This window comes from Pelodiscus sinensis, chromosome 22, assembly GCF_052426305.1.
Source record: "Pelodiscus sinensis isolate ZL-2025 chromosome 22, ASM5242630v1, whole genome shotgun sequence".
Lineage (NCBI taxonomy): Eukaryota > Metazoa > Chordata > Testudines > Trionychidae > Pelodiscus > Pelodiscus sinensis.
This window is the reverse complement of record NC_143073.1, coordinates 17515853-17528292: the sequence shown is the minus strand read 5'-3', so window position 1 is coordinate 17528292 and position 12440 is coordinate 17515853. Positions and strand designations below refer to the sequence as shown.

General features: G+C 58.4%; 1 protein-coding gene across 1 annotated transcript in view; it reads right to left on the bottom strand.

The window, feature by feature from the left end:
• Window positions 1-3164: 3164 nt before the first annotated feature.
• Window positions 3165-12440, bottom strand: part of LOC142818204 (uncharacterized) — a 36748-nt gene continuing 27472 nt past the window's right edge. The window contains exons 13-16 of the mRNA XM_089772720.1: window positions 6395-6556; window positions 4724-4833; window positions 4421-4479; window positions 3165-3301 (exon numbers count right to left, since the gene is read on the bottom strand). Of these exons, the coding sequence (XP_089628846.1) occupies window positions 3260-3301; window positions 4421-4479; window positions 4724-4833; window positions 6395-6556 (373 nt within the window). The 3' untranslated portion in view covers window positions 3165-3259. The remainder of the gene's footprint in view (window positions 3302-4420; window positions 4480-4723; window positions 4834-6394; window positions 6557-12440) is intronic.

Sequence of the window (12440 nt, the reverse complement as noted above, 5' to 3'; positions counted from 1 at the left end):
CTTAGGCAATTTAATTCCAGTGTTTAGCCACCCTGACAGGCAGGACATTTTCCTAATGTCCAACCTAAACCTCCCTATTCTCAGAGGTTCAGGAGAATAATTTTCTCCGTTTTCCTTGTAATGACCTTTGAAATGCTTAAAAGCTGCTTCATGTCTTCTACTTTCCAAACTAAACAAGCCCAATTCTTTCAGTCTTCCCTTAAGGTATGTCTACACTAGCTCGTTAATTTGAGCTAGGTAGGCAAATCAGGCAACCGGAGTTGCAAATGAAGCCCGGGATTTAAATATCCCCGGCTTTATTTGCATGTTCCCGTCTGGCCACCATTTTTAAATCCCCCTTAGTTCAAACGAACTGCCCGCGGCTACATGCGGCAGTTTAAAGTTAATCCGAACTAAATCCTTAGTTTGGATGAACTGTTACACCTTATTCCACGAGGAGTAACAGTTAATCCGAACTAAGGATTTAGTTCAGATTAACTTTAAACTGCCGTGTTTAGCCGCGGGCAGTTCGTTTGAACTAAGGGGGATTTAAAAATGGCAGCCGGACGGGAACATGCAAATAAAGCCGGGGATATTTAAATCCCGGGCTTCGTTTGCAACTCCGGTTGCCTGATTTGCCTACCTAGTTCAAATTAATGAGCTAGTGTAGACATACCCTTCCAGGTCATCTTTTCTAGACATTTAATTATTTTTGTTGCTCTTCTCTGGACCCTCTCAAATTTCTCAACATCTTTCTTGAAATGAGGTTCCCAGAACTGGACACACTATTACAGTTGAGGTCTAATCAATGCAGAATAGAGCAGAATGGTCTGGTGTCTTGCTCACAACACACCTGTTAATGCAGCCCAGTTTCTTGTTTGCTTTTTTTGCAACAGTATCACACTGTTAACTCATGTTTAACTTATTGTGCATGATGACGCCTAGATTCCTCTCTGCAGAACTCCTCCCTAGACAGTCGCTTCCCACTCTGCATATGTGACATGGATTATTGCTTCTCATGTGGAGCACTTTGCATTTGTCCTTAAACTTCATGCTATTTACATCAGAGCATTTCTCCAGTTGGCGCAGATCACTCTGCATTATAACCATGTCCTCCTGAGCACCAGCAAACCCGCCCATGTCGATCTCTTCCCACCCAAATGTTCCATAGCTCTATGAAAGGAGGGGGGCATTTTGCACCAGAGCTGGGTGGGCCACAAGCTGGGCAAAGCAACAAGTGGGTGAGCCGCTACCCCCTGCTCCGCTCTTAGGGCATCAGCCGGTCAGGACAGTGTGTCTCTGGACTGCCCTATCACTGCCACCCGCTGGCATGGCAGGGACCCCTGTCCTCCTAAATGGCCCCCACGCTGGTGCAGCCGTGCCGAGACCATCTGCAGGGCGCTGCCCCTTGAAATCTCGCAGGGAGGAGACTCATCTGCCACATGCTGCTCCTTTCTGTGCCCCTTCCCCCAGCCTCGGGCTGCTCCCTCACCCTTCCTTGCCCTGCCGTGAGAAGTCCTGGGGGCAGAGGCAGCCTGGGTGGGATCCAATGCACTGGACATGTGTGGAGGGGGAGGAGGCTTAAATAACAGCAGCGCTCAAGCATCATCATACTTTTATTGCAGAATCAAGTCTTGTCAGTCACAGAGAAGCAGAGCAGGGGGAGGGGACACGCCAGCCCTGGCGGCAGGTGCCTGACATGGGCTAAAGTGCATGTGCAGGGCAGGGCCGGCCTGTGGGTGGGTGGCGGGAGGGGCCGTGTTGTGCTTCGGGCACACGCAGTGTTTCCTTTAGAACGGATGCAGGGCAGTGGCTCAGCCGTGGCTCACAGCAAGCCTGGCACCGGGGGCTGTGTCAAGAGGCAAGGAGCAGGGCTCGCCTGGGGTGCCAGGCTGTGAAAGGGGGCTCAGGGGATGGCAGCAGGGACCAGGGGGCTGGTTGAGGAGCTCAGGGAGTCAGTGGGAGTCGGGGGATGGGTGGGGAACCTGGACAAGCAGGAGAGGTAGGGAAGATAAGTGGAGAGCCTGTGGAGGCAGCAGGAATTGGGGGATGGGGGGGAACCCAGGGAGGCTGCAGTAGTTGGGGGGTGGGTGGGGATCCCAGGGAGGCTGCAGGAGTTGGGGGATGGGTGGGAAACCGAGGGAGGCAGTGGGGGTTGGGGGATGGGTGGGGAGCCCAGGGAGGCAGCGGGGGTTGGGGGATGTGTGGGGAGCCCAAGGAGGCAGCGGGGGTTGGGGGATTTGTGGGGAGACCAGGGAGGCAGCGGGGGTTGGGGGATGGGTGGGGATCCCAGGGAGGCTGCAGGAGTTGGGGGATGGGTGGGGAGCCCAGGGAGGCAGCGGGGGTTGGGGGATGGGTGGGGAACCCAGGGAGGCTGCAGTAGTTGGGGGATGTGTGGGGAGACCAGGGAGGCAGCGGGAGTTGGGGGATTTGTGGGGAGCCCAGGGAGGCAGCGGGGGTTGGGGGATGGGTGGGGAGCCCAAGGAGGCAGCAGGGGTTGGGGGATGGGTGGGGAGCCCAGGGAGGCAGCGGGGGTTGGGGGATGGGTGGGGAGCCCAGGGAGGCAGCGGGGGTTGGGGGATGGGTGGGGAGCCCAGGGAGGCAGTGGCGGTTGGGGGATGGGTGGGGAGCCCAGGGAGGCAGCGGGGGTTGGGGGATGGGTGGGGAGCCCAGGGAGGCAGCGGGAGTTGGGGGATGGGTGGGGAGCCCAGGGAGGCAGCTGGGCAGGGTGAACCTGAGCTCACATTCTCCAGCTGCCCCAGGGCAAGGTGGGGCAAAACCAGCCCGATGGAGCCCAGCGAGCTCCTGGTGAGCCAGAGGGGAACTGGCCCGGCTCCGTTGTTCCTGATTTACTTGAAGAGTGGGGGAGGGGGGAGAGAATTGTCCCCAGTGGAATTACTCCTGATTTACACCAGAGCGAGAGGCGAATCAGCTGCTCCGTTGCCATTGCAGGGGTCTGCGCGAGCCCATCAGGCAGCGCTGCCGAGGCTGCAACAGCAGGGCCCTGACTGGGCCTGAGGACCAGACGGATGTGAAGGGCAGCTGCCGAGGGAGGAGGATGTTTGAGGTGCAGAGGGTCCCAGGAATGACGTTCCAGCGCCAGGCCCAGCAGACCCCACAGTTGTCCCCAGACTGTTCAGCTCCGGCCCCGCCTGGTCTCGCCTCCAGGTTCCCGTCCCCTGGCTGTGGCATTGGGGACATTTCTGCTCTTCTCCGGAGATCTGGGGTGTCTCACGCCGCGTCTTCTGCTCCTCCCGGGTGCTCTGGGGCCTGAGCCCGCTCACAGCTGGGTCACAATGATCTCCGGCCGCTGGATGTGAACCTGCGGTGGCGGGAGAAGTGGGGAGTGAGCAGAGCTGGGCACAAAATGGCCCAAATGGCTGTTTTCTTAGATGAGAATAGTGGTGGGGAATTTTTCATTCCCCACTGCAGGTGAGGGGGGTTGGGCGGGGCAATGGGATATTTTTTCTTTTCTTCATTGAAAATGGTCGTGCAGGAATCATTGTTATTTCCCTTGGGAAAAAATACCCCTCCCCCCACCTCTCTCCCTTTGTGGTCATAGCAAATGATTGCACTAGGCCCAAATTCAGAGGTAAAATCCCCTCTCTGCTACCCCACTTGGTGCATCCTAGCCGTGGGCGACGGGTGCCTGGGAGGGGAGGGGTGCAGGGAGAGCCACACAGAGGAACTGGGAGGGGCACGAGGTGGCATCCCATTTAGCGATTAGCAGGGACGGCCCGTCCATGAAGGTGAACTAGATGGTCGCCTAGGGCGCCAAGTTAAATGGGGCACCAAATTGTGGCGCAATATCATTGAGGGGTTTGGAGGTGGGGACGCCGATTGCATGGTTCACCTAGGGCGCCACTTGCTGGCAGCTAGTTTAGGACCGCTGCTGATGATTAGCAGTGCAATGGCTTCAGCCCTTTGAGCTGCAAAGTCACCCTGGGAGCTCATGGCTCACTCATTAGCCAGTCTGGGTATGTCTACACTACCCTCCTCATTCCACGAGGAGTACAGCTAGTTCGGATTAGGAAGCCTAATCCGAACTAGCTACTCCGTGTCGCGTGTAGCCACGCGGCACGGGGTTCGAACTGCCGGCATTTAAAAATGGTGCCGGCCGGCTTCATGCAAATGAAGCCCGGGAAATTCAAATCCCGGACTTCATTTGCAAGTGCGGTATGCCTACATTACCCTCCTAGTTCGAATTAGGAGGGTAGTGTAGACATACCCTCTGCAAATAGCATCCACAGAGTCCCGGCCCCCCTGGAAAGCAGCCGCCGCCCAGACAGAGACACGTCTCTCTCCAACCCACCCAAGCAGGTCAGTTGAGTAGCTTTGTCACCAGATGGCTCCCTAGCGCACGTCTTCCTGTTAGCGGAGTGTGCACGCCCCATGGGCTGCTGCAGGTGCCAGGAGGAGGGGCCAATACATCCCTACTTACCGGGACAGTGGAGTCGACAGATGCCAGGTTAATCGTGAAGGAGCCGGTGCTGTCTTGGTCTGACGAGAGAGCAGAGTTAGGCAGGGGGAGAATGTGGCTGGTGCACATGGGGCTCTTGAGTACCGAGGTTTTGGGATGGGGGCCACTTTTCCCCTCTTGCAGGTGCCCGAGGGGCGTTGCTCCTAGGTCCTGACAATATTGCCCCCACTCTCCCCAGCTGAAGGCTCTGACCCAGTCTCTGTAGGCCTCTGTCCCTGGCCCAGAGAACCCGTCTTGCCAATCCTGCGATGGAACCAGCGTTACCTTTCCCAGGGTCGGCGCCTTTATTCCTGATGCAGAAGCTGCCACTGGTGCTCCACTCGCTTAAGTCGTTTTCATACCACTTCTCAACATCGGTGTCGGCCGAGTGCAGGCTGCGGGGGAAGGGGCAACAGTTGCGCCAGTCTGCACCGGGCCAGGCAGCACCCGCACCTGTCTGCACCGGGCCAGGCAGCACCCGCCTGCACCGGGCCAGGCAGCACCCGCACCTGTCTGCACCAGGCCAGGCAACACCCGCACCTGTCTGCACCAGGCCAGGCAACACCCGCACCTGTCTGCACCAGGCCAGGCAACACCCGCACCTGTCTGCACCGGGCCAGGCAACACCCGCACCTGTCTGCACCGGGCCAGGCAACACCCGCACCTGCCTGCACCGGACCAGGCAGCACCTGTCTGCACCGGGCCAGGCAGCACCCGCACCTGTCTGCACCGGGCCAGGCAACACCCGCACCTGTCTGCACCGGGCCAGGCAGCACCCGCACCTGCCTGCACCGGGCCAGGCAACACCCGCACCTGCCTGCACCGGGCCAGGCAACACCCGCACCTGCCTGCACCGGGCCAGGCAACACCCGCACCTGCCTGCACCGGGCCAGGCAACACCCGCACCTGCCTGCACCGGGCCAGGCAACACCCGCACCTGCCTGCACCAGGCCAGGCAACATCCGCACCTGCCTGCACCGGGCCAGGCAACACCCGCACCTGTCTGCACCGGGCCAGGCAACACCCGCACCTGTCTGCACCGGGCCAGGCAACACCCGCACCTGCCTGCACCGGACCAGGCAGCACCTGTCTGCACCGGGCCAGGCAGCACCCGCACCTGTCTGCACCAGGCCAGGCAACACCCACACCTGTCTGCACCGGGCCAGGCAGCACCCGCACCTGCCTGCACCGGGCCAGGCAACACCCGCACCTGCCTGCACCGGGCCAGGCAACACCCGCACCTGCCTGCACCGGGCCAGGCAACACCCGCACCTGCCTGCACCGGGCCAGGCAACACCCGCACCTGCCTGCACCAGGCCAGGCAACCCCCGCACCTGTCTGCACCGGGCCAGGCAACACCCGCACCTGTCTGCACCGGGCCAGGCAACACCCGCACCTGTCTGCACCGGGCCAGGCAGCACCCGCACCTGTCTGCACCGGGCCAGGCAGCACCCGTCTGCCATTTGGTGCACGGGGGCTCATGGGCAGGACATGGAGGCTTCCGTCACCCTACCAGGCCCCTAAGGGCCCTTGACTCGGCCTCCCTCTGGCCCATGGCTGTGGGGCAGCCCCTCTGCTCCCTCCTTCAGCACCTGTCCCTTGAACCAAAGGGGCAGAGCTTGTCTTAGACCCGCCCCAACCTGCACCATGGCTGCTGGGGTCCCCCAGAGCTCGCAGAGACGAGCCTTCTGCAGCAATGCCTCACAATCCCCTCTCTGCCCCACAAAGGCGCATTACCACCCCTTGTGATAGGGAACACTAAGGCATGGACTCGGCAGCAGAGCTGGGAAAAGAGACCAGGTGTCCAGACGCCCGTGTCCCCTGCTCTGAGCCCCCAACTCCGCACTCCACTGCCAGAGCCAGGGAGAGAACCCAGGAGTCCTGGCTCCCAGGCCCTGCTCTAACCACAGGCTCACACTGCCTCCATTGCCAGCCAGGTGTATCCGGCCCACTTACCTGTAATGGGTTTTGGTCTGCTTGGCTCTGAACAGAAAGATGCCGAGGACAGCGCTCACAATCACCAGCCCAGCCACGGCCAAGCCCAGCCCGACACCCAGTTTACTGATGCGGGTGTCACAGCGCTCCGTGGGGTACCAGTACGCCTCCATCTCGGAGCAGCTGTGGGAGAGACGCAGGGGATGAGAACAGCCCCTTCCCTGCCCTGCCCCAGGGCCACATCTCTAATCCCCCGTCCAGTCTGATCTCTGTCCCCAGTGAGCAGTCCCTGCTGGACCCCGGTCTTTTAGCAGGGTCACGAGAGTCACAAGAACGGCCACTCCGGGCCAGACCCACGGCCCATCCAGCCCAGTGGCCTGTCTGCCCACAGTGGCCAGTGCCAGGTGCCCAGAGGGAATGGACAGACCAAGAATCATCGAGTGATCCAGCCCCTGCTGCCCATTCCCAGCCTCTGACAAGTAGGCGGCATCCCTGGGCATCTTGGCTAGTCGCCATGGAGGGGCCATGCAAGTATTTCTGAAGTGTCGCAGGCTGCTCCAGAAGGGGTGGGGCCTCAAGCAGCAGGGGCAGGACCAGGAGGCTTCCTGTGCTCCCACGCGTACAGACCCGATTGGCCTGGGGGTGGGGGCACGTGAAGTCTTTGCCCCCTGCCCCTCCAGCGCCTACAGAGAACCGCCAGCCATTTTGAACAGCTCGTGGCTCCTGCTGCCGCGCACCTCTGGCAGGGGGAGGAGACTTTGCATGCTCCCCAGGTCTCCATTGGCTGGGGGCGGGGGAGTGGCAGGGTGTCAAATGATATGAGTCAATAGGGCACCCTTGTAGCCAAGAAGGCTAGTGGCAGATTAGGGTGCATTAGGACGAGCATTACCAGCCGATCCAGAGAAGTGATTATTCCCCTTTATTTGGCTCTGGTGAGGCCACATCTAGAGTATTGTGTCCAGTTCTGGCCCCCCACTATAGAAAGGATGTGGACACACTGGAGAGGGTCCAGCGGAAGGCGGCCAAAATGATTAGGAGGCTGAAGCACATGACTTATGAGGAGAGGCTGAGGGATTTGGGCTTGTTTAGTCTGCAGAAGAGAAGAGTGAGGGGGGATTTGAGAGCAGCCTTCAACTTCCGGAAGGGGGTTCCAAAGAGGATGGAGAGAGGCTGTTCTCAGTGGTGGCAGATGTCAGAACAAGGAGCAATGGTCTCAAGTTACAGTGGGGGGGGGGGGGGTCTAGGTTGGATATTAGGGAAAACTATTTCCCTAGGAGGGCAGTGAAGCACTGGGATGGGTTCCCTAGGGAGGGGGTGGAATCTCCATCCCTAGAGGTTTTTAAGTCTCGGCTTGACAAAGCCCTTGCTGGGATGATTTCGTTGGGGTTGGTCCTGCCTTGGGCAGGGGGCTGGACTCTTTGACCTCCTGAGTCTCTTCCAGCCCTAGGATTCTAGGATTGTATGAAATGGCTTAACAGGCCAAATCTGGCCCATGGAGGCTGCCTTGCCACCCCTGGAGAAGGGATGTGGGTGTAGGAAGCTCTGTGAGGTCTGGGAGGGAGTTTGCATGACGGAGGCAGCTGTGACCTGGGGCACGGGATTGGGGTGCACGGGATTGCGGCCGGAGAGGCTTGTGATCTGGCGCAGGGCATTAGGGTGCCAGGTCTCGGAGGGAGTCTGAGAAGGGGGGCAGAGGGTTTGGGTGTTGTGTGCTAGGGGAGTAGGAGTGGGAGGACAGAGGGCTGGGGGGAAGGAAGGGGCTGGGGCTTACCAATGAGACTCCCATTTCTTGGGAGGGAGCCTGCCCTGCCCCTGCACAGGCTGCAGGAGCTACCTGCTCTCTGAATAAGAGCTGTGGGGGAAGGGAGGGGTGGTGCTTCCAGTGCTGCCTTTGCTGGGAGTGGGTGTAGCCATGAGGCACCACCCCACCCTCTCCTCCAGGCTCACAGTTTGTGGAGCACAAATGGCCCCACAGCCGCTTTTCTGAGCAGCGTGCAGGGACAGAGCAAGCGGGGAAAGGCTCCCTGCTGTCTCTGCGGGCCGACCCAGTGGCTTGGTGGGACATATCCTGCACACGAAGTGTCTTTTGCCCAGGCCTGATCTAGTGCTTTTTTGAAGCCTGTTTTAATTTTAATCTTCACAAAATCCTCTGGCAGGGAGTTCCCCAGGTTGGAGAACCCTGTGAAATAATACTGCCTTTTGTTCGTTTTAAACCTACTGCCTGTTCTTGCATTATCAGGAGGAAATAACATTCCCTTATTGACTTTCTTCACACCCGTCATGGCTTTATAGACCTCAGTCGTATCTCCCGAGTTGTCTTTTTTCCAAGCTGGAAATACTCAGTCTCCTTACAACCTCCCCTCATACAGCAGCCGCTCCAGACCCCTCCTCATTTTCTGTCGCCCTTTTCTGAATTGTCTCCAACTCCAATAGAACTTGTGAGATGGAGCAACCACATCTGCAGGCAGCACGTGAGGTGTGGGGGTCCCATGGATTGATACAGAGGCACTATGACCCCTCTGTCTTATTATCTAATCTCTGGGGTACAAGTGGGGCCTGGGTACTAGCAGCAGGGTGGGGTGGGGATGGGGCTGGCAGCTGGAGTCCAGCAGCTCTGCACTCACTAGCGGGAAGCAGAGGGGTGTGCTCAGGAGTCGTGGGGGCAGAGCGAGCTGGGGCTGCGTTGCTCCACTTCCCCCGCTGCTGGCGATGAGAGTAGGGCTCCAGTCCCTGCTGCCGGTCCCCTGACCCCACTGGTCCAATGAGCTGCTCTGGAGAGGGGTTTTGGGGGAAGAGGCAGGGTGGAGGGGGGATCCCAAGCTGGGGGTGGTGTAAGGATTCCCTTGTGGGGGCGGGCATGTTGCAGGTGGCTCCTGGCAGTTTCATTTCTCGCTGGGGGTTTGCAGAAGCAGAAGGGGGCGAGCGTTGCGGGGCCGCCGGCAGGAGAAGGTGCTGGCGCCATCATTCCTCGTGGCCAGGACAGTCACTGAGCCAGCAACAGGCGTGAAATGTCCCCACAGCCTGGTGCTTGGCGCCCCTGGCTGGCTGCGAAGGCCTGCAGCTCTTTGTCACAGAGATGGATGCGGATACCAATTTTTTTATCAAGAACCTGTGAGGAAGTGGGGGGCCTGGGGATTCAAAGGGGTGACAGGTGGGGTAGGGGGCACTCAGTGTCTCTGGCTTAACAAGGGGAGGGGAGGGAGTCTGGTGTTACAGGGACCAGCACAAGATTGGGGACCCCGGCAACCATCTAACTGAGTCCCAGGTGACTGTCTAACAGAGCCACTGGCCGCTGCTGTCAGCCCGGCACGCGCCAGCTTCGGCCCTGGGGCACAGTAACTCACAGCAGCCTCTCCCTGGTTTGTGGAGCAGCTCCAGATTTACGCACTGGTCTGGTTCGGGGCAGGCGGAAGGGCAGCTCTGGCGCTGGTGGGGTGTGGCCTCCCAAGGCATTTTGTGTCTCTGCAGTGTGGACGCCTTGCACGCCCCAGTTGTCATATACCAGCTGGGTCGGGGCATCCTGCATTGGCCTGGCGCCTTGACTCAAAGGCTCAGACATTCCTATGCACCCTTCAGCCAGGAGAGGGAGCTCAGCTCCCATGTGCCGCAGCTGGCGCTGGGCAAGCTCCCCTTTGGCCTGGCTGATAGAGGATGAGGGGCCTAGGAGATGGGAAACGGCTCCCGGGATCCCTAGGGCAAAGTGGGGGATTCGTGGGTTTGAGGGGTTACCTGCAGGGGCACTCAGGCTACGTCTACACTGCAGTGCTGTTTCGGGATCCCGGAGTATCCCAAAGTAGCTATCCCACGTCTGCACAGCAATCCCGTTATTTCGGGCTGGCTATTCCAACGTCCCTGTAACCCTCCTTCTACAGGGAGTGAGGGACATGTCGGAAAAGCGCTCTATTCAAATCTGGCGCTGTGTAGACGAAATAGCGTCGAAATGAGAGATGCAATTTGCCCAGCTGAGACTTCATAGCTTATTTCGGCCTGCGGTGCAGTGTAGACACACCCTCAGTGTCCCCGGCTGTTACTGGTTTAACAAGAGGACAGGAAGGGAGTTTGTTGTTCCAGGGACCAGCGCAAACTGGAGCCCCCAATGGCTGGTGACTAGGAGACCCAGCTGGAATGGCACAGCTGGGTCTGGCCAATGGGCTGTGGGGAGAGGACCCCGGGGACTTCCCCAGTGTGGAGGGACAGGGGGTGGGACAAAGGATGGAGGAGAGGAGAGGAGGTGAAGAGAGGGGCCCAGTGTCACGTTGCTGGATTTGGAGGGAAGCAGCCATATCTCTGCTGCACCCCTAGGTGGGGGTGCTGGCCCCAACAATGATATAGAAGGGGGCCATGTGGGATATTGAATGGGAGCTTGTTGTTTGCTGATCCTGTGTACACTGTTTATGTGAGTATATAATGTCTGTGTGTGTAGATAGGAATCTGTGTGGAATATTATCAGGAGGAAATAACATTCCCTTATTGACTTTCTTCACACCCGTCATGGCTTTATAGACCTCAGTCGTATCTCCCGAGTATTTCTGAATATTCCTGAATATTTCTTGGAATGTGGTTAAGCATTGCTATGGACAGGCTGAGTAGCGAAGCCCTGTAGAACAATGGCACTTGATGGGCCAAAGACACACCTAAAACATGAGGGTGGAGACCTAAGAGCTGCCAGCAGAGAGAGGCTGAGGACCAGGTGACCGGCTGAGACCAGAAGAGTCCAGGAAGGGGATATAAAGAGGCCATGTGGTCGATGCCATTTTGTTCTCAGCTCAGCACTTCATCCCAGAGGCAGCACTGCAGGGATTGAAGAGCCCGGAAGACCTGTGAACCCATCCTGATGATAGGATGTGCAACAAGAACTTTTAAACCAGCAGCTATAACATCTCTGCTAGAGCCTGCATCGAGGACTGGGAGATTCGGTGCATGTAACGTAATATTCTTTAACAACCTTACTCTCATGCTTTTCTTTCTTGTGTTAATAAACCTTTAGTTTTAGATTCTAAAGGATTGGCCCAGCGTGATTTGTGGGTAAGATCCAGAGGGTAAATTGACCAGGGATCTGTGGCTGGTTTCTTGGAACCGGACAGGACTTGTTCGGGGTAGGTGGGATTGGGTGCTAGGACCCCCCACCTGTGTATGAGGCCCGGGGCCATCTGGGGCACGGGTATTGCTGGGGTGTCGGAGGGGTTTTGCTCGGGAGGCTTCAGGCAGGTTGCTGAAGCGCTCTGTGGGACTGGTTTGTGGCCTGTTTGGAGAGGTCACCAGTCGGGGGGCTGTAAGGAGCCCCGGATTTGAGCAATTTGCCCTGAGCGGACGCCCTCAGCTGTGCCCAGACACGGCCCGGTCCGTCACACCCAGGCAGAAGACAGAGGCCAGGGGAGGGGCTGTCAGCGTGCGTATCCACAGCTCCTTTCACAGCTACACATGTGCTTATGGATACTAATGTTGCGTCTGCACAAGGAAATCTCATCAACTCTGTCCTGTTGAGCTACAGACCCCACTTCAAATCCCTCCCCCAGTCAGCCTTCTCCAGGGCTGGGTCCAGATAATACAAAGTCCTGCTGCGAGTGCAGGGGGCTGGTCTGAACTAAGGATGTTAACTAGCGAGTCATTTAATAGTCGAGTAGTCGATGGAATTTCCATCCACTGCTCGACCCGTCGATAGGCACTTCCCATTCCTCCTTAGAACCGTACCAGAGCCCCCGCTGGGCCCCTCCTCGGGCTCTGGTACACTTCAGAGGAGGAATGCAGAACTCTGCCTGTAGCCCGGGCCAGCGGGAAGTCCCACTGACTCCTGCACATGGGTGCCAGCTTTGAAACGTACACGCGTCCCCAGTGGGGGCTCTTGTGCATTTCAGAGCGGAAGTGCCTTCGTGCGGTGCTGGTGCTTTGAAATGCCTTGTGGAGCCCCGGACTCCTGGAACCTGGGATCAGCTGACCCCAGGCTCCACGCAGCACTGCTCCTTTGAAACGCTGTGGCAGTATTTCAAACAGGCAGAATCACATGGAAGCCGTACCTGGGCTGCCGCTTTGAAGTACCCCTGTTCCCCCCATTCTTTGCTGCCTCTTT